The 22,538-nt window shown below is 47.6% G+C and overlaps 1 protein-coding gene across 1 annotated transcript; it reads left to right on the top strand.

The window, feature by feature from the left end:
- Nucleotides 1-10,793: 10,793 nt before the first annotated feature.
- Nucleotides 10,794-22,452, top strand: LOC125542641 (receptor-like protein kinase FERONIA). Its single transcript, XM_087546237.1, is given in 5 exon segments — nt 10,794-11,590; nt 12,377-13,280; nt 13,283-14,644; nt 14,647-15,024; nt 22,031-22,452. Coding segments are annotated over 3 exon segments (2,439 nt in total). The 5' UTR covers nt 10,794-11,590; nt 12,377-12,568; the 3' UTR covers nt 15,012-15,024; nt 22,031-22,452.
- The last annotated feature ends 86 nt before the right edge of the window (nt 22,453-22,538 follow it).

The following is a 22,538-nucleotide window of genomic DNA, read 5'->3' on the forward strand; positions in this document are numbered from 1 at the left end:
GCAGAATAGAGAGAAAGGACGAAGGTCGTCCCCTATGCTTAAGACGTAGGCTCTTCAGTATGCTATGCTGTGTACCGCACCTGAAGTGTGTCGTGCCATGAGTCAGTGAAGGGGTACAAGAGTGATCCAAGAATGGATCACAGGACAGCGGTCAAAGTTATCCTTAGTAACTAGTGGACTAAGGAATTTTCTCAATTATGGAGGTGGTAAAAGAGTTTGTCGTAAAGGGTTACGTCGATGCAAGCTTAACACCTATCCGGATAGCTCTGAGTAGAGATACCGGATACGTATAATGGAGCAACAATTTAGAATAGCTCCAAGTAGAACAGTTATTTGGAATAGCTCCAAATAGAACGTGGTAGCTACATCTAGGAGATGACATAGAGATTTGTAAAGCACACACGGATCTGAAAGGTTCAGACCCGTTGACTAAAACCTCTCTCACAAGCAACATGATCAAACCCAGAACTCATTGAGTGCTAATCACATAGTGATGTGAACTAGATTATTGACTCTAGTAAACTCTTTGGTTGTTAGTCACATGGCGAAGTGACCTGTGAGTGTTAATCACATGGCGATGTGAACTAGATTATTGACTCTAGTGCAAGTGGGAGACTGTTGGAAATATGCCCTAGAGGCAATAATAAATAAGTTATTATTATATTTCCTTGTTCATGATAATCGTTTATTATCCATGCTATAATTGTATTGATAGGAAACTCAGATACATGTGTGGATACATAGACAAACACCATGTCCCTAGTAAGCCTCTAGTTGACTAGCTCGTTGATCAATAGATGGTTACGGTTTCCTGACCATGGACATTGGATGTCATTGATAACAGGATCACATCATTAGGAGAATGATGTGATGGACAAGACCCAATCCTAAGCCTAGCACAAAGATCGTGTAGTTCGTATGCTAAAGCTTTTCTAATGTCAAGTATCATTTCCTTAGACCATGAGATTGTGCAACTCCCGGATACCGTAGGAATGCTTTGGGTGTACCAAACGTCACAACGTAACTGGGTGACTATAAAGGTGCACTACAGGTATCTCCGAAAGTGTCTGTTGGGTTGGCACGAATCGAGACTGGGATTTGTCACTCCGTGTAAGCGGAGAGGTATCTCTGGGCCCACTCGGTAGGACATCATCATAATGTGCACAATGTGATCAAAGAGTTGATCACGGGATGATGTGTTACGGAACGAGTAAAGAGACTTGCCGGTAACGAGATTGAACAAGGTAGCGGAATACCGACGATCGAATCTCGGGCAAGTATCGTACCGATGGACAAAGGGAATTGTATACGGGATTGATTAAGTCCTTGACATCGTGGTTCATCCGATGAGATCATCGTGGAACATGTGGGAGCCAACATGGGTATCCAGATCCCGCTGTTGGTTATTGACCGGAGAACGTCTCGGTCATGTCTGCATGTCTCCCGAACCCGTAGGGTCTACACACTTAAGGTTCGATGACGCTAGGGTTATAAAGGAAGTATGTATGTGGTTACCGAATGTTGTTCGGAGTCCCGGATGAGATCCCGGACGTCACGAGGAGTTCCGGAATGGTCCGGAGGTAAAGATTTATATATGGGAAGTCCTGTTTTGGTCACCGGAAGAGTTTCGGGGTTTATCGGTAACGTACCGGGACCACCGGGAGGGTCCCGGGGGTCCACCAAGTGGGGCCACCTGCCCCGGAGGCTTGCATGGGCCAAGAGTGATGAGGGACCAGCCCCTTAGTGGGCTGGTGCACCTCCCACATAGGCCCAAGGCGCCTAAGAGGTGGAGAGAGAGGGGAAACCCTAGGCTTAGATGGGCCTAAGGCCCACCCTAGGGGGCGCCCCCATCTCCCCTCCCCTCTTGGCCGCCGCCCCCCCTAGGGGAAACCCTAGGGCGCAGCCCTCCTCCCTCTCCCCTATATATATGAGGCCTAGGGGCTGCCCAAAGACACGCGATTCGATCTCTCGTTGGTGCAGCCCTGCGTCTCTTCTTCCTCCTCTTCTGTGGTGCTTGGCGAAGCCCTGCAGGATAGCCACGCTCCTCCATCAACACCACACCATTGTGCTGCTGCTAGATGGAGTCTTCCTCAACCTCTCCCTCTCTCCTTGCTGGATCAAGGCATGGGAGACGTCACCGGGCTGTACGTGTGTTGAACGTGGAGGTGCCGTCCGTTCGGCACTAGGATCATCGGTGATTTGGATCATGGCGAGTACGACTCCATCAACCCCGTTCACTTGAACGCTTCCGCTTAGCGATCTACAAGGGTATGTAGATGCACTCTCCTTCCCCTCGTTGCTGGTCTCTCCATAGATAGATCTTGGTGACACGTAGGAAAATTTTGAATTTCTGCTACGTTCCCCAACAACTAATCTTGTCTTGAATTGGGAAAATTGCCACTTTATGGTTAATGAAGGTATTATCTTGGGGCATAAAGTTTCTAAAAGAGGTATTGAAGTTGATAAAGCCAAGGTTGATGCTATTGAAAATATGCCATGTCCCAAGGACATCAAAGGTATAAGAAGTTTCCTTGGTCACGCTGGATTTTATAGGAGGTTCATTAAGGACTTCTCAAAAATTTCTCGGCCTCTGACTAATTTATTACAAAAATATATACCATTTGTCTTTGATGATGATTGTGTAGAAGCATTTGAAATACTTAAGAAAGCATTAGTCTCTGCACCTGTTGTTCAGCCACCTGATTGGAATTTACCCTTTGAAATTATGTGTGATGCTAGCGATTATGTTGTAGGTGCTGTTCTAGGGCAAAGAGCTGATAAGAAATTAAATGTTATCCATTATGCTAGTAAGACTCTAGACAATGCTCAAAGAAATTATGCTACTACTGAAAAAAAAACTTTCAGCAGTTGTATTTGCTTGTGATAAGTTCAGATCTTATATTGTTGATTCTAAAGTAACTATCCACACTGATCATGCTGCTATTAAATATCTTATGGAGAGGAAAGATGCTAAACCTAGACTTATTAGATGGGTTCTCTTGCTACAAGAATTTGATTTGCATATTGTTGATAGAAAAGGAGCTGAGAACCCCGTTGCAGAAAACTTATCTAGGTTATAGAATGTTCTTGATGACCCACTACCTATTGATGACAGCTTTCCTGATGAACAATTAAATGTCATAAGTACTTCTCGTAGTACTCCTTGGTATGCTGACTATGCTAATTACATTGTTGCTAAATTCATACCACCTAGCTTCACATACCAACAAAAGAAAAGGTTCTTCTATGATTTGAGACATTACTTTTGGGATGACCAACATCTTTATAAAGAAGGAGTAGATGGTGTTATTAGACGTTGTGTACCTGAGCATGAACAGGAACAGATCCTACGCAAGTGCCACTCCGAAACTTATGGAGGACACCACGCGGGAGATAGAACTGCACATAAGGTATTACAATCCGGTTTTTTATTGGCCTACTCTCTTCAAGGATGCCCGTAAGTTTGTCCTATCTTGTGATGAATGTCAAAGAATTGGTAATATTAGTAGACGTCAAGAAATGCCTATGAATTATTCACTTGTTATTGAACCATTTGATGTTTGGGGCTTTGATTATATGGGACCTTTTCCTGCCTCTAATGGATATACACATATTTTAGTTGCTGTTGATTACGTTACTAAGTGGGTAGAAGCTATTCCAACTAGTAGTGCTGATCATAACACTTCTATTAAAATGCTTAAAGAAGTTATTTTCCTAGGTTTGGAGTCCCTAGATATTTAATGATTGATGGTGGTTCACATTTTATTCATGGTGCTTTCCGTAAAATGCTTGCTAAATATGACGTCAATCACAGAATTGCATCTCCGTATCACCCATAGTCTAGTGGTCAAGTAGAATTGAGTAATAGAGAACTCAAATTAATTTTGCAAAATATTGTCAATAGGTCTAGAAAGATTTGGTCCAACAAACTTGATGATGCATTATGGGCCTATAGAACTGCATATAAAAATCCTATGGGCATGTCTCCGTATAAAATGGTATATGGAAAAGCATGCCACTTACCTCTCGAACTAGAACATAAGGCATATTGGGCTATTAAAGAGCTCAATTATGATTTCAAACTTGTCGGTGAGAATATGTTATTTGATATTAGCTCACTTGATGAATGGAGAACCCAAGCATATGAAAATGCCAACTTATTTAAAGAAAAGGTTAAAAGATGGCATGACAAAAGGATACAAAAGCGTGAGTTCAATGTAGGTGATTATGTACTGCTATACAACTCTCGTTTAAGATTTTTTGCAGGAAAACTTCTCTCTAAATGGGAAGGCCCCTATGTTATCGAGGAGGTCTATCGTTCCGGTGCCATAAAAATCAACAACTTCGAAGGCACAAATCTGAAGGTGGTAAACGGTCAAAGAATCAAACATTATATCTCAGGTAATCCCATAAATGTTGAAACCAATATTATTGAAACCGTAACCCCGGAGGAATACATAAGAGACACTTTCCAGAACGTTTCAGACTCCGAAAAGGAATAGGTATGTGGTACGGTAAGTAATTAAACCGATTCCAAAACAGTTTTTAAGGCAATATTTCTCCGTTTTGGAATATTTAGAAAAACAGAAAAATAAGTAGAAGTCCGGGAAGGACACGAGGGCCCCACGAGGGTGGAGGGCGCGCCCCCCTACCTCGTGAGCACCTCGTGTGCCTTCCGGACTCCGTTTTCTTGCACGATACTATTTTGGTCGGTAAAAATTCACTATATATTCTCCCGAAGGTTTTGACTCCCGTATCACGCAAATATCCTCTGTTTTCGTTTCGAGCTGTCCCGCTGCAGATTAGATCAACATGTCTTCCCAGGATTCAGAAGGAGAAAGCTATGTGGATGATTACTTAGCCAATCCTAAGGTCTATGGAGATGTGGAGCACGATGGTTGGACCACAGAGGAAGAAGAGGAGTATGAACCCAATGGGAAGGAGGATAAGAGCTTAGATGAAGACGAAGCCCCATTACCTCAACTTGGGGATATGCACGTGGAGTTCAAAAAGTCAAGTCTCCCTGATAGGGTAAAGAAACCAAAGTTCGAGTTTATCCCTTTTTGTCTCTTGCAGGAAAATAAGCAGGGCCTATGCAAAAAGATATTAACCCTGGAGTGGGAGATTGATGATCTGAGGGATCAAAATGCCGTCCTCAAGCGTAAATTAAGGGAGAAGTCTATGCCATCAACTAAGTCAGCATCACCTCCATCTTCACCAACACCAACCAAGAAGACATAATAACATGGGTATGGGCACTCCCCTTGGCAACTGGCAAGCTTGGGGGAGGTGCCCCGGTATCGTATCACAATCACAACTCCTATCTTTACCGTTTTCCTTAATTCGATCCTATTAGCAGTATTTTGATCTAGTAGAATAAAGTTTATGGCATGATCTAGTTTTGAGTTTTGCTTTATGATCTCTCTATGTAATCGAGTCCGTGAGCTATATAATAAAGATTAGTGTTGAGTCAAGGGCTTGCTTATTTTTGCCATGATCCCAAATAAAAGAAAAGAAAAGAGAAAGAAATAAAAGGAAACAAAGAGATCATGTGACTCTTATGGAGAGTAATGAGCTCACATAGAAAGAGTATGATGAATAAAAGTTATTGAGGGTTGACAGACATAGCTTTGGTCATCGTTGCAATTAATAGAAGTAATAAAGAAAGAGAGGTCTTCATATATAAATATATTATCATTGACATCTTTTATGATTGTGAGCACTCATTAAAATATGACATGCTAAAGAGTTGATATTGGACAAGGAAGACAACATGATGAGTTATGTTTTCTTATATCTGAAATAAAGTATGTTGTCATGGATCCTCCAACATGTTGAGCTTGCCTTTCCCCCTCTTGCTAGCCAAATTCTCAGCACTAAGTAGAGATGCTACCTGTGCTTCCAAATACCCTTAAACCAGTTTTACCATGAGAGTCCACCATATCTACCTATGGATTGAATAAGATCCTTCAAGTAAGTTGTCATCGGTGCAAAGCAATAAAATTTTCTCTAAATATGTATGATTAGTGTGGGAGAAATAAGCTTTATACGATCTTGTGATGAGGAAGTAATAAAAGCGACGGACTGCATAAAAAGGTTCATATCACAAGGGGCAATATAAAGTGACGTTCTTTCGCATTAAGATTTTGTGCATCCAACCACAAAGGCGCATGGCAACCTATGCTTCCCTCTGCGAAGGGCCTATCTTTTATTATTATCTTCTACCTTATGCAAGAGTCATGGTGATCTTCACCTTTCCTTTTTACATTTTATCCTTTGGCAAGCACGGTGTGTTGGAAAGATCCTGGTAGATATATCTAATTGGATGTAGGGGGGCATGAGTTATTATTGTTGACATTACCCTCGAGGTAAAAGGTTGTGGGGGCGAAACTATAAGCCCCTATTTTTCTTTGTGTCCGATTAAAACTCCGTAACCACAAGTATTGCGTGAGTGTTAGCAATTATGAAGGACTAGATGATAGTTGAGTATGTGGACTAGCTTTTTAGCTCTGTCATAGACTCTTTTTGATGTTATGATAAATTGCAATTGCTTCAATGACTGAGGTTATAGTTTGTTGGTTCTCAATAAGGTTTCTGATTCATACTTTTGCATTGTGAATAGATCATCACTTGAACATAAGTAATCATATGACAATATCTATATATGTTGCTGTTATGAGAATAATCATGATGCCTTCACGTCCGTATTTTATTTTTATCGACGCCTCTACCTCTAAATATGGGGACATATTTATTGTTATCGGCTTTCGCTTGAGGACAAGCGAGGTCTAAGCTTGGGGGAGTGTTGATACGTCCATTTTGCATCATGCTTTTATATCGATATTTATTGCATTATGGGCTGTTATTTCACATTATGCCACAATACTTATGGCTATTCTCTCTTATTTTACAAGGTTTTCATAAGGAGGGAGAATGCCAGCAGTTGGAATTCTGGGCTGGAAAAGGAGCAAATATAGAGACCTATTCTGCACAACTCCAAAAGTCCTGAAACTCCACGGAATACCTTATAATAAATAATGAAAAATCCTCGCCAAAGATGAAGACCAGGGGGCCCACACCCTGTCCATGAGGGTGGGGGGCGCCCCCCCCCCTAGGGAGCGCCCCCTACCTCGTGGGCCCCCTGGTGGCTCTCCGATGACCATCTTCTGCTATATGAAGTCTTTCATTGAGAAAAAAATCAGAAGCAACCTTTCGGGACGAAACTCCGCCGCCACGAGGCGAAACCTTGGCGGATCCAATCTAGAGCTCCGGCAGAGCTGTTCTGCCGGGGAAACTTCCCTCCCGGAGGGGGAAATCAATGCCAGCATCATCACCAACGCTCCTCTCGTTAGGAGAGGGCAATCTCCATCAACATCTTCACCAGCACCATCTCATCTCAAAACCCTAGTTCATCTCTTGTATCCAATTCTTGTCTCCAAGTCCAGGATTGGTGCTAGTAGGTTGCTAGTAGTGTTGATTACTCCTTGTAGTTGATGCTAGTTGGTTTATTTGGTGGAAGATCATATGTTCAGATCCTATATGCATATTAATACCCCTCTGATTATGAATATGTTTATGCTTTGTGAGTAGTTACGTTTTTCCCTGAGGACTAGAGAGAAGTCTTGCTATTAGTAGTCATGTGAATTTGGTATTCGTTCGATATTTTGATGAGATGTATGTTGTCTAGCCTCTAGTGGTGTTATGTGAACGTCGACTACATAACACTTCACCATTATTTGGGCCTAGAGGAAGGCATTGGAAAGTAATAAGTAGATGATGGGTTGCTAGAGTGACAGAAGCTTAAACCCTAGTTTATGCGTTGCTTCGTAAGGGGCTGATTTGGATCCACATGTTTCATGCTATGGTTAGGTTTACCTTAATACTTTTGTTGTAGTTGCGGATGCTTGCAATAGAGGTTAATCATAAGTGGGATGTTTGTTCAAGTAAGAACAACACCTAAGCACCGGTCTACCCACATATGAAATTATCAAAGTACCAAACGCGAATCATATGAACGTGATGAAAACTAGCTTGAAGATATTCCCATGTGTCCTCGGGAGCGCTTTTCCTTATATAAGAGTTTGTCCAGGCTTGTCCTGCTACAAAAAGGATTGGGCCACCTTGCTGCACTTTATTTACTTTTGTTACTTGTTGCTCGTTACAACTTATTCTATCACAAAACTATTTGTTACCACTTATTTCAGTACTTGCAGAGAATACCTTGCTGGAAACCGCTTATCATTTCCTTCTGCTCCTCGTTGGGTTCGACACTCTTACTTATCGAAAGGATTACGATAGATCCCCTATACTTGTGGGTCATCATACGGCGATGCCTCAGCGGTGTGGGTGCCGGAGGGTGGTCGGAGGTGCGGGTCGAATTCATTCTGGTGGCAGTCCCCTGGCGTGGGTGAAGGCAACCGTGGCGGAACTGGCTTTGCACCGCTCGGTGGTTGCTGCGGCTCCTAGTCGATGTTGAAGGTGATGGCTTTAGGTGTGTTCCCTCGGTAGTGAGGGGGGCTTCGATGGCAAGTTGTTGCGGTGACGGCGGTGTGAGTCATCTGATCGGGACTGGCCGGGATCTTGGAGACTTGGAGATGTGCAGAGCTACAGATGAAAATCCTGTTTGTTTGTGGCCGGACCGGCGTTGATGGCACCTGCGGGTGTCATTCACCTTCCTGGAGGCTTCGCCGAGTGCAACGACATCTTCCTCGCGACTTCGTATCGGCAACTGTCTCCGGGGCGAAAGCCTTGATTCATAGGATCGGCATGATGGCAACGTCTTTGAGGTTGTTACTCTGTTGGGAGCATTGTGCTGGGAGACTCAAGGTCCCATGATGCGGTCCTTCGGTGTTCACCGCTACCCGGATCTTTCTCCTTCGGCGCCATGTACGGTTGTCGCTGGCTACTCCAAGGAAGCTGGAGTTGCTATTCTTCGGAGATCTTCAGTGTCGCTGGCTACTCCAAGGAAGCTGGAGTTGCTATTCTTCGGAGATCTTCAGTGTCGGCCGAGACGCGGCAAGGGGCTCGGTGTTGGGTAGGCTTCTTGTGTCATAGCCGTTTTGTTGTGTTTGGTTGTCCTTGTACGAACCGGGTGTGAAGTTGGTCACCTTCATTCTCCGCAGCGAATGGTTAACGTTGTTGTATGTCTTATTTCTCTCGTACTATAAAGCTAAGGTACGCAATTTGTGTACCTTCGAAAAAAAGAAAAAAAGGTAGACCATCTTATAATTTAGAACGAAGGGGGTATAATTCAAAAACATATTTTATAATGAACTTAATGAAGTAAATTTGGTTTGTACATAGATGTTAATATACTTTTATATAGACTCGGTCAAATTGACAATCCTAAAATTTTAATTATTTTGAAACAAAGATAGTACGACACGATTACAAATTTAGATATAAGATAACTAAAAGTAACTTAATCCAAATAACATGATGCAACTGATTATCTCATATCATCGAGAATGTCTGATTATAGTCAGCTTTTTTTTTGAGAAGAATCTGATTATAATCAGCTCAAAGGGTATTGTAGTCTTTTCGTCATGCCAACACACAGGGAGGTTGGCAAGTTGCTGCTCGACGACCAATCGTCAATGGGCCCGGCCCACTAAGCCCGAGGAGCGGGGGCGAAGCGGCCAAGCCGGAGCACGACGCGGCTGTCTCCGTCGGAGACGAGGCGGCTGACGAGCCGTCGGAGACGGAGACGGCCTGAGTAGGTCAGGGTTGAGGGTGCGGGGGCTCGCCGGCGTCGGAGAAGATGCGTGGTGCGCGGTGTTTAGGTGGATGGCCTGGCTGGCGACGCCGGCCGCGTGAGGCCGGTAATGGCGGTTGGGCCAGTGCCAGCGGGCACGCCTAGCGGTGGTGGAGGCGGGCGGAGATGGACGGCAGTGGGTGGGGTCGGGTGGGCTCGAGCGCGACAGCGGCTCCACCTCGCATCTCATTCAGGTTTCTTTCAGCTTCATGGTGAAAAATATTGCTTCACATTCGTAAGTTTTTTGTACAGTTGTTGGGCTTGACATATATAGGGACACAACAAAAGGATTAGTCAAACTTTATTTATTTTGATTTTGTGTCCAGATGTCTGGAGAGCTTAGTTTCAAGCCACCTGAGGCCAAAATGGATGCAGCCGAGGTTCAGTTCACCCCACTGTCTCTCTCAGTTAGCAGCTTCAAAGCAGAGGTACAGAGTCCGGGGCCGGGTGCGTCTCCCACTGATGTGGGGAGCCTTCAATTCAAATCATGGCCACACGTTGTTCAGCGTCGAGATTTTTCGATCGAGGATAAAGTGGCTGACACATTCCCTGCCTGAAGCCTGAACCTCGACACCAAAAAGAATTCTCCAGTTAGCACACTTATCTTTTGGTCTTCTCAACATGCTGATGCTTCTTCCGGCCTATCACTTGCAGGGACAAACTATCCAAGCCAATATACATCACAATTCACAAACACAGATAAAAATGTGTTTCAAAGAGCGGCTAGTTGAAGGGCAAGTTTATGCATTGCCAGATTCTGAAGTGTCTGAAGTAAAGCACTGAAATTTCATCACCTGTCGTAATGGCTTGATGATATACGTTAGTGGATGAGATAGATGGATATGTCAATTCGATACCAGAAGATACAGCACCTACATGCGGTCCAGCCATTGACCGACCGAGGTTTGAAATATAACTCTTGAATCTCATGTTTAATTAGTCTACAGTTACGTAGTGTCCTGGTGTTTGCTAGGAAGCTTCTCCACATGGAAAATCGAATGCGATTTGCAATAGAATCACAACCAAGCTGTTCCCTTGTGCCAATCTGGAACGAGGAATTAACATGGATCTAGTCGTCCAGCTAATCTCATCCATGGAATGGTAGCACAAAACGATGTCCTTATCCTGGCAGTAGTTTTCTATTCTCTTGACTGGCTGACTGGTCACAAATTGCTCCACTTACTACATAGCATAAACAACCCTATGCTTTCATGGAACTACGACTTTCCGATGGGCAATATACATGTTTAAGTTCAGTGATTTATGATCGGGGGTAGAGTAGCGTGATTAATCTGCACCATGCTATTGTGATCTCGCCGAAATAACTAGTTAAATCTTTCCTTCTTTTGTCTGAATCGTTTGTGATTTTCTAGTATATTTCATGTTGTGCATGTGGCAAGTTTCTATGAAACATATATGTTCGGTTTGAAATAACATTATAAATGTTACACATTTGTATCTTTATAATAAAGTTTAATTCCCTGCAGTCGTGCTATGGCATGGAAAACCAGTAGGCCATTCTTGTGGGTGCCAAATGTATAGTCTTTTGGAGTGAAAAATCAAAGATGGTGAGATGATTGTTTTGCTTTGAACATGAGACCTTTCAACATTTATTCTTTGACTATCCTTTGCCCTGGCGTGCTGTTCATTCAGCATTCAAATTACTCCTTTGTGTGGCATGTCACATATTTTTGCCCGCTAAGGCATAGGGTGTGTGCATGCTCAATCTCTCATCATATTTGCCCACCAAAAGTGCTGTAACAGCTGCCGCTCATGCCTTCATCTCGCCCGTGGCTTTGATCTCTCTTCCCACATAAGCTCGGCCTTCCTGTTCAGGTAACCATGCATCCTCCTCCCCGTTCTTTTCGAGCTCCTTTATCTTGATCCAGTTGGATATGCTCTGTGTATCCATTCCTGGGCTCCAATTTCTGAAGGCTTCTGATATTTATAGCTTCCGCCCCAAATTTGGCCAAGGGGTTCCCCTGAGTTTCATGCACAATCACCATACTGTGTGTTTTGGAGTGACAACAATTCAGGTTTTCCTGCTTGGATTGTTTGTTTTTAGACTTTAAAAAAGTATGATTTCGAATCTAGTAAGAAGAGTAGACCTCTTTTTATGGTAAATATCAAAATAAAAGGCAAGTTGTCCACCAATTTCTTTTGTAGATGTGGAATCATCATTCAGGACTGTTGCTCCGCAGGTCAAAATGATGGACTGTTGCTCCATGTGTTTCCTCTTGGTGTGAATTTTTCAAGCACAAATGTATACTAATGTTTACTTGATTTCTTTCTTAAACGTTCTGTTTGTACATGCTGGATCTTCCCTTGTGAGATATATATTGCCTACTTCTGTTGAGCTAAATTCTTGCACTCTTTTTTTCTTCTTATTTGCACTACTATTGGAAAGAAATTAGTGAGCAGGCTTTGTCTATATCTGTCTTCTGGTACTGTTCCCAAATTTCGGTGATGCCAGGAACTTCAATTTACTAAAGTTCTTGCAATTATTAGTTGTGTTCTCTTACTCAGACACGTGGATGTTCTGTCTTGCATCAATGAGCTTTTGTTCAAATTGCCATGATTCAGTTTACTGAATTATCAACTTCTTTTTTGCTGCGATTGCAGGTTCTGTGGCTCTCTAGGTGTGCCTTCTTCACTAAACAATAGCACGATCCTACGATCCTCAATTTTCCCGACATTTTCTTGCCTCAAATTCCAAGAAAATCACAATGTTCTTGCTCTATACAACTGCCCCCCTGTAGCAAGTTGCTGTAACGGAGTCCCCAATTATTTTATCCTGGTACACCAACCACCGCAATGGTGCTCCCGACCTTACCAGTTACCCTCACATTCCTCAGACTGTTAGCTCTCTTGTTGATTGCCATGGCGGCTGATAACACCTCCACGGCCTCTGGCATCATCCTCCTAGATTGTGGAGCATCAAGCCAAAACATTGATGATAGCACTGGTCGTACTTGGGACGGGGACGCTGGCTCCAAGTTCGCGCCATCACTGAAAGGAGTTGCAGCCAATGCTGCGGTCCAAGACCCTTCACTCCCCTCCAGGGTCCCTTATATGACCGCACGCATCTTCACTTCAAATTACACCTATTCCTTCCCTGTCAGCCCAGGCCGCATGTTCTTACGCCTCTACTTCTATCCGGTTGCTTACGTAAACTATGCTGTCTCAGACGCCTTCTTCAGTGTCACGACACGGAATCTTGTCCTCTTAAATGACTTCAATGCTTCGCAAACAGCTCAGGCGACCAGTTCTGCCTACCTTGTCAGTGAATTCTCGGTGAATGTGAATGGCAGCTTTGACCTCACCTTTGCACCATCAGCACATCAGTATGGTTCTTATGCATTTGTGAATGGCATTGAGATTGTGCCCACTCCTGACATCTTCACAACATCCGACACAAGTCTTGTCAGTGGTGGTAGCACAATTCCATTCTCATTCGGAGCTGACACGGTCTTCCAGACTATGTACCGGCTCAATGTTGGGGGCGAAGACATTTCCCCGACAAATGACTTGGGCTTTACCGCTCATGGGCCAAAGATTCCCCATACATATTTGGTGGCTCTGGGATATCATTTTCCAAAGACAGTAATTTGACTATCACGTATACACCAGCAGTGCCGAATTACACCGCTCCAATAGATGTCTACGGTACAGCTCGGTCGATGGGGTCAAATGCACAGGCCAACCTGAACTACAACCTTACATGGATTTTACCAGTTGATGCGGGGTTCTTCTACCTCCTAAGGTTCCATTTCTGTGAGATTAAGTACCCCTTTACCAAGATAAATCAGAGGTCGTTCTTCATCTACATCAATGGCCAGACAGCGCAGAAGCAAATGGATGTCATCGTCTGGAGCGGAGGAATCGGTAGAACAGCATACAAAGACTATGTTACCATGGCTAATGGTTTCGATCAGGTGGAGATGCAGATTGCACTTCACCCTGATCTTTCAAGGAAACCAGAGTACTTTGATGCAATACTGAATGGTCTTGAGATCTTCAAGCTACCGTTTTCCAGTACAAATATATCCAAAGTTAACATGCGAGCAGCCCTCATTGGAACTATCGGTGGTTTTTCTTTGATGTTGATTGTCATTTTCAGCACGCATGTCATCTGTAGGCGGAAGAAGGTAACGAAGAGTTCTTGCAAGACCGACTACGGACATCTGAATCGTCACACTGAACAAAGAAAGTCTTCATGTGATCTCGTCCGCCATTTCTCATTTGCAGAAATTCAAGTTGCCACCAAAGACTTTGATAGAGCACTTATCATCGGCAGAGGCGGTTTCGGGAATGTCTACAGCGGCGATATAGACGGAGGGACAAAGGTGGCGATCAAGCGATGTAACCAGAAGTCCCAACAAGGCTTTCATGAGTTCCAGACTGAAATCGAGATGTTGTGCAATTTCCGACATCGCCACCTTGTGTCTCTGATTGGCTATTGTGAGGAGAAGAATGAGATGATTCTGGTGTATGATTACATGGCTCATGGAACATTGCGTGAGCATCTATACAACACCAGAAACCCACCACTGTCATGGCAGCAGCGCCTTGAGATTTGCATCGGTGCAGCCCGAGGACTGCATTACCTCCACACTGGCACAGAGCTAGGAATCATCCACCGTGACGTTAAGAGCACCAACATCCTATTGGATGATAGGTTCATGGCAAAGGTTTCCGACTTCGGTTTGTCTAAGGCTAGTCCAGACATTGACAACACCCACATGAGCACCGCTGTGAAAGGCACCTTTGGATATCTTGATCCGGAATACTTCCGGCTGCAGCGTCTCACCAAAAAATCAGATGTGTACTCTTTCGGGGTCGTGTTGTTTGAGACCCTGTGTGCCCGCCCTGTGATAAACACCGAGCTCCCCGAGAGCAAGTGAGCTTGCGTGACTGGGCGCTATCTTGCTTGAAGAATGGTGTACTCGAGGAGATTGTTGACCCCCGTGTTAAGGAGGAAATCACCCCTGAGTGCTTAAGGATTTTTGCAGAGATAGCAGAGAAATGTGTTGCTGATCGTAGCATAGATAGGCCATCAATGGGTGATGTACTCTGGAACCTTGAGGTCGCACTCCAGCTGCAGGATAGTGCAAGCTACAACAGCAGATGTGCCAAGGGTGCGTCATCTCTTCATATCATGGCGGTGGATTCAGACAGACCATCGACCAACTCAACAATTAGCGTTGCAGCACAGGAAGCCATATTTTCAGATATTGCACATCCAGAAGGACGATAAAAGCAAAACGCAGGTCAGTATTTTTATTTGTATGATCTTTTCATAGTTACCATGCATAACTGATATTCTGTTAGCTGGTTAACCTGTATGTTCAACATACTATCTATGTTCTGGTGACCATGCACAATACTATCAGATAATTTAGTTTCCTCATTTTAGATTTTTCTCCTGGTCACTGACATTTCAAAATACGTCCCAGGTTGCTACTTCGATATTTTGCTACATATGTGATCGCCAAGGTTGTCTGGTGCTTCGGCTATCTGGATGCAATATTATTAACGATAGCATCATACCAAGCTATCAAGGATAAACGAGGGATCTGAATTAGACATATTACCTGATTTTTAAGCATTCTCCCTTCTCCGAGTCAATGAAGAACTCACCAAGTGTTAAGTCGCTGTGCTGCTGCAAGTGTGTCGACACGCACTGGTGCTACCTCATCTCCCACCTGGCAGCCTCCGCCCCCTCCTCCGCGCTGCGGGCCACTCCGGCCGCGGCGGCCACCAGCCCCCGTGGCTGCCCGCTCGGGCAGCTGCGCCTCATCAACGGCCATGGCCTCATCCCCTCCGCTGCCTTCAACGCCTGTCGGCTCGCCTTCGGGCCGTTCGGCATGGGCGACCCCTGGATCTGGGGGTGCGACCCCTACGCCCTCCGGTCCGTACGAGGTCCTAGATTCGCAGCTGTCGCCGCGCATCCCATCACCGGATCCGCCGCGCCTCCTCCTCCGGGGTGAGTGCTCCCATGCCGCCCCCCTGTTTCTCCACTGGATATTGTTGCGCCTCCCTTCTCTGGGCGACCCCAGCTTAGATCCATCGTGGTTGTTCCGTCGCCGGCCGCCGACCATTCCCCTTCTGGAGATGAGGAGGGATGGAGCACGTATCGCTCGCGGAAAAGCCGGCATGCTCTTCAATCCCCACCGGACGCCCCAGCGCTCCGGCGCGCACCCCGACGCCCCGCCTTCAATGCCTCTGCGGGTCGCGCTGCCTTCTTAAGGCGCTTCAAGGGTCTATGCTTCCGCTGCCTTAGCACAGAGCATCGACGGATCGACTGTAGAGACCCTCTCCGCTGCATCTACTGCAAGAACACCGGCCATTTTGGTAGGGAGTGTAGCCGTAACCCCCGCAACCGCCCCGCCGGTGGCCCGGCGCCACTGCACCAGCGTCTCCGTTTCCCTCCGCCGCCCAACCACCCTCCACCGCCACCCGCCATGGCAGCTAGCCTCCACTTCCACGTTGACCCTTCGCGTCGCCCCCGCGAGAGCCACAAGATCATCACCTCCACCCCAGCCATGGAGCGTCAGGAGTCCATCCTTCGCCACCATGCTGTTCTGCTGAATGCCGTCGACAAGTTGCGCCCCACCAACCCCATGGCTGTTGGCAAGGCTCTGGAGGCGCAGCTGCGCATTCCCCCACACCTGTTGAGGGTCACCTACGACCACCCGGAGGATTTCCTCGTTCGCTTCAACCTCCCTGCGCACCATGACCTGGCCGTCCGCCAGGGCATGGTGATCGTCAACGCCGGGGGGGGGGGGGGGGGCGCTCCGGATCAAGCCCTGGCACGAGGATGATCACATGACCCACGACGACTTCAAGCTCCACGTGCGGCTGGTGATAGAAGACTTGCCGATGCAGCTCTGGTCGCTCGAGGGCGCTGAGGAGGCCCTTGGCAACCGGTGCAGGGTGGATCGGCTCGACTCCAGAACTTTCGAGCAAGATCACACGAAGACTTTCGGTGTGTGGGTCTGGGTGTGGGACGTTTCCCACATCCTGACCAAGCGCGCCCTCTGGTTCATCAAGCGCGGCGCAGGCCGGACCGAAGAGATGTATGGCTTTTCCCCGCCGAGCCGCGACGTCGCCCCTCCTCCGTGGGTTCGGCGTCGGGACCTGCTCATCCACGTCGATCGCGTCGACGACTGGACGCCGCTGTCCCCCCGCTCCTCCTCCTTGCCTCAGAGCGGCCTCCCCTCCTCCGAGTCCGAGGTCGACACCAGGCCGTTCCCAGCAGTCTACCCCGGCACCTGGCACATGAAGGTCGAAGATGGCCAAGCCACTGCTGACCATGGTCGGTCTCAACGCTCCAGGCCGGCAGTGGTGAGCACTGGCTGCCACGGCATGCCCTTCGGCGGCCACAGGCGCAACCACGATGGCGACGATGGAGGAGGCCGGCGCTCCTAGAAGGACACCCTGCTGGGGCGCGGGCGCTCCTCCCGTGGCAGCGAGGCGACAGACCAGCCCCAGCAACGTCAACGCAGCCGCACGCCCTCTAGCCGGTGTGAGCATCAGCACCGTCGCAACTCCTCCAAGGGCAAGCAAGTGCAGTCGGCTCCTTCCCCTGCCCAGAAGCCCCCATCCGACCCGGTGGCTGATTTCTTTGACGACGCACCAGCACTGGCCCCTCCCATGCCCCCTCCTGCTGTGGCTAACGACGTCGATCTAGAAGCCGAGGCGGCGACGGCGGAGCCGCTCTACTTCCCCGACAACGCATCCAGCAGCATCACCCTGCCAGCAGCTGTTGCTCCCTCTGCACAGGCCTGCTGCGCCCCGGCTCCAGCCATTGCGGTAGGGCTGCAGCTGGGCGCAGTCACCCAGAGGGTGCAGCAGCTCGGCATCCAGGACCAAGACGCCGCAGCTACGCCTCGTCGCCTCTTCGCTGACGCCCAGCCCGCCCTGCTTCCTCCGCCACGCCCGTCAGCACCCAAGAAGACAAGGACTGCTTCAGCCCCAGTGCGTCAGAGCGCCCGCCAGGCAGGCAACCGCACGGAGGTGCCGGTGGCGCACCGTGCCACTCTTCGCATCATCCGCGACCTCGGGCTACTGGGTCCAAAAGACAAGATGACACCTCAGGCGGCCAAAGCCCTGATCAAGAAGTTCGACGAGCCACTCACGGAGGATGACATCATCGTCCTGGCAAAGCTCACACGCCAGGATCCAGCTGCCCTTCGCATTGCCGCCGGCCTCGCCGGCCCGGACGGAGCTCCCCTCGGGGAGAAAGCGTAGTTTATGTTACTGCAACTTATCTGTAGTCTCCAGAGGCGGTCAGTCTCCGACTGGCTTGAGTTAGGGCAGATGTTTAGTGTTTGGTTAGAGGAGAAGCTTCCATGTCGACGGAAGTTGGGGCCTATTGGTGGCCGTCGACATGCCACGGATGTAGTTGATGTGTATTTCCTTCATATTAGTATTAGTCTTCTGGAGAAACCTCTCGTGCCCCCATGAATGACATCAACTGCGCTATCATGTCTTGGAATGTTAGAGGCCTCAATTCGGCGGCAAAACGAGAAACTGTTAGAGAAGTTTGCGCGGCATAGAGACTGGCCATTCTCTGTTTATAGGAAACAAAAATAGATATTTGGTCTCAAGCCATGGTTAGTGACATAGGAGGCAATTGGATGAGAGACACCGTAGTTCTCCCGGCGTTAGGATCTAGAGGTGGCATTGCGATCTTCTGGAACAGAGATATCGTCTCCATCTCTTCACAAGCCGTAGGCCAGTTTTCGATCACAGCCATCGTGTCCCTTGTGAACTCGACTACAAGCTTTGTGCTCACCACGGTCTACGGCCCGTCGGATGGCACAAACAAGGAGGCCTTCTTCGACGAATTAGCTAGGTCAGCCCCGCCGTTAGGTACTCCATGGCTCATCAACGGAGACTTCAACGTCATCTACGAGGCGAGAGACAAAAATAACCTCAACCTGAACAGAGCAATGATGAGTAGGTTTAGAACTGCTCTTGATTCGGCGGCGCTGAAAGAAGTCAAATGCAAGAACAGAAGATTTACGTGGAGCAACGAGAGGCGATCGCCAACGCTAGTTAGCATCGATAAATTCTTCGTCAACCTTGAGTGGAAGGCCCTCTTTCCTTCCTTCATGCTAGTAGCCGCCTCTACATCATGCTCCGATCACTGCCCTCTGATCCTGGCAAGCGCCACCGCTCCTCCTCGTCGAGCGCGCTTTCGATTTGTGAGCTTCTGGGTCAAATTCCCTCACTTCAGGGAGACAGTGCAAAGGGCATGGCAACGCCCGGCCACACAAAATTGTGCTTTCAGCAGGATCAGAACAAGGCTCGACAGGGTGGCCAGAGACCTCAAGATTTGGAGTGGAAGCCTCTTCAGTGATTTCAAACTGCAATTCCATATAGCATCCGAAATCATTCTGAGATTTGATGTGGCAATGGAGAAGCGGCAGCTAACCCCGGCTGAATTCAGCTTCAGGAAACTGCTCAAGCCAAAAGTGGTGGGGCTGGCAGCGGTGGAGCGAGCGCGGCGGCGTCAGGCCTCTAGAATTACATGGCTGAAAGCAGGAGATGCCAAAACTGCATTCTTCAACGCCAAGATCTGCTCAAGGAGAAGGAAGAACTTCATACACCCCCTGCGTGTCAACGGTCGGGTGGCGATCGAGCATGATGAGAAGGCCAACACCATCTACGAGCACTTCAGCAAGATCATGGGTTCCACAGAGACAAGAGGCTGCACCATCAACTGGGCTGAAATTCAGTTGCCCACTATCCAAAGCGAAGGCCTGGATGCCCCTTTTACTGAAGCTGAAATTTGGGCTGCAGTTCTGGCATCGCCAGCGGAGAAAGCTCCGGGTCCGGATGGATTCAACGGACAGTTTTTCAGAACTTGCTGGGATATCATAAAAGACGAGGTGCTGGCTGTCTTCAACCAATTCCACGCCTTATCAGGAGCCAACTTTGCCAAGATCAACTCTGCTTTCGTGGCGCTGCTACCAAAGAAAGACGGAGCTGATTCAGTAGGCGACTTCAGGCCAATCAGCCTCATCAACTCCCTCGCCAAGCTAATCACCAAGGTGCTATCTCTCCGATTAGCTGACAAGATCTCTGCTGTAATCTCGCCGGCCCAGAGTGCGTTCATCAAATCAAGATGCCTGCAGGACAATTTCTTGTATGTAAGGAATTCAGTTCGCTCCCTGCACCGCAAGAAGAAACCGGCACTGCTCATCAAATTGGATATTGCTAGAGCTTTTGACTCCGTATCATGGGAATTCATTCTTGAACTGCTCCAGCAACTGGGTTTTAGCTCTCGCTGGAGGGATTGGATCGCGTTGCTGCTTCGATCCTCATCGTCCTCCTTCCTGCTGAATGGCGACCCGGGCCCCCCACTGATACACCGTCGAGGCCTGCGGCAAGGAGATCCCTTATCGCCTCTGCTGTTCATCCTAGCAATGGATGTTCTCCACCGTTTGATTGCCAAAGTGGCCGAGGATGGTATCCTTGCACCTCTACCAGGAAGAGAGCTAAAGCTGCGCACTAGCCTGTACGCGGACAATGCCGTCATTTTCGCCAACCCTGACAGGGACGAACTTGACAAGCTTTTTGAGATCATTTCCCGCTTTGGAGAAGCATCTGGCCTGCGCCTCAACATCACCAAATGCTCGGTCACACCCATCAGATGCGAGCAGATAAACCTCCAGGAGGTTCTCCACAGCTTTGGTGGCCAAATAACTCAATTCCCCATCAAATATCTGGGCTTGCCGATAAGCCTGGGAAGGCCAAAGATGGTTTTGTTCCAGTTCATCCTGGACCGTATCCGTGCACGACTGGCTGGTTGGAAGGGGCGACTCATGCCCATAGCTGGAAGGAGGGTGCTCGTCCGCTCAGTTCTATCAGCAATCCCTACGTCCGCCCTCTCCGTTCTCAGGCCTCCCAAGCTTCTGTTCAAGGAAATTGACAAAGCTAGAAGGAAGTTCCTCTGGGCTCAAGACGAGGAGCTCAGTGGAGGTAAATGCAAGGTCGCCTGGAAAAATGTCTGCATCCCGACGGAGAACGGTGGCCTCGGCATTCTTGATTTGCAGAGATTCTCCAGTGCCTTGCGCCAGCGATGGTTGTGGCTATCATGGCAAAGTGAGGAAAGACCATGGAAGGGCTCTGAACTTCCATGTGACAAAACCGACAGAGCTCTATTTGACTCTGCGACGACGGTCACCCTTGGCAACGGAAAGTTAGCACTGTTCTGGCTATCTCCATGGATCACCACCCCCAACCTGGTCACTTTGTTCCCAGCCTTGTTCAAGCGCTCAAAAGGAAAGAAAAAATGTGTAGCCAATGCCCTGGCAGACAACTCTTGGGTGCAAGATATCAACCTCCGCCCAACTGACGGCCTTGTTCAAAGCTTCCTGGTTCTATGGAGGGCGCTGCGAGCTGCAAACCCGGTGCTGCAACCTCATGTGGAGGACAAGATCACACGGCACACCGAGAACACTGGCAGCTACAGCGCCAAATCAGCGTACAAGCTGCAACTCAGAGAATGCCCGAAGACAGACGACAAGCAGCTCATATGGAAAACCTGGGCTCCCGGAAACATCAAAATCTTCATTTGGCTGCTCCTCCGCAACCGCTTATGGTGCAACGACGGATTGCAACGCAGAGGATGGGAAAATGACTATTTTTGCTCCCTTTGCAGAAGAAACTTGGAGTCCTCAACTCACCTGTTCTGGGACTGCCCAGTCTCTAGAGCAATTTGGAGGCAGATTGCAACCTGGGCTGACTGCGACAAGCTCGCGCTCATTTCAGAGAACACCCAAGACACAACCACCTCTGCCCCACGGCTGCGAAGCATCCTCCAACAGGCACGACCGAGGCTCAGAGAGAAGCTCAAGACAATGATTTTCCTAACTGCCTGGCACATCTGGCAGGAAAGGAACAATCGCACCTTCAGGCACGAGTCAAGCCCAGTATGCAATGTCGTCGCTGCAATCAGGAGAGATGCAGAAGGTTGGAAGCTGGCAGGAGCCAAATGCCTCGCGACTCCTCTGGGCGATCCGGGCTAGGGCCATCACATATCTTATTTTCATGCCTACGTCTTGTAATCCACCATGATCACTTGATCATGAACATATTTTCCGCCTCTCTCCTCTTAATATATGAATGCCGGTGATACACCGGTTCTTTCAAAAAAAAAGAACTCACCAACAGTGTAATCAATCTAATTGGGGTTAGGAGGGTGCCCAGTGGATATCCAGTGTCATCCCTTGTGACTCTTAGCGTCTTATCCATGTTCTTCAGAGGCCGCGATTGCGATGGCATGGACCAGAAGTCGATGACGCCACGGAGGCACCCGCAGCCTCATCGATGAAACGGGTCACCAGATATATGGAGCTAGTGGGGCCATAATTACAGAGTAAAAGCTAGACATACGTTCTTTTAGATAGTATATGCTTATTCCACAAAATTCCTAAGAATTGTTGAATTCAATGTCCACCTACACTCAGAACTTTTCACATTCAACCAAACATTTTGTTGGCCCATTCATATCTCGCAATTTCTGCATATTCTGCAATCCTCGATTCTGCACTTTCATGTTCATGTGTTTTTCTTTATCGTTAGGTTTTTATTCATGTGACCCGGAGACCCCGTGAAACTAAAACGTGCAATCCTCTCGGGAGTTTGTACAATTTTTCAGTGTATACCAGCACTTTTCAACTGTACTTATGGTAGCTACAAGTATTGATTATTTTGGAGCGTCTTTTTGGTCAAGAATTTGTTATTCCTAAGTCCAAGATCTTCGAACTTA

The sequence above is a fragment of the Triticum urartu genome, chromosome 3A (genome assembly GCF_056163025.1).
Source record: "Triticum urartu cultivar PI428250 chromosome 3A, HENAU_Tu73, whole genome shotgun sequence".
NCBI classification, from domain to species: Eukaryota; Viridiplantae; Streptophyta; class Magnoliopsida; order Poales; family Poaceae; genus Triticum; species Triticum urartu.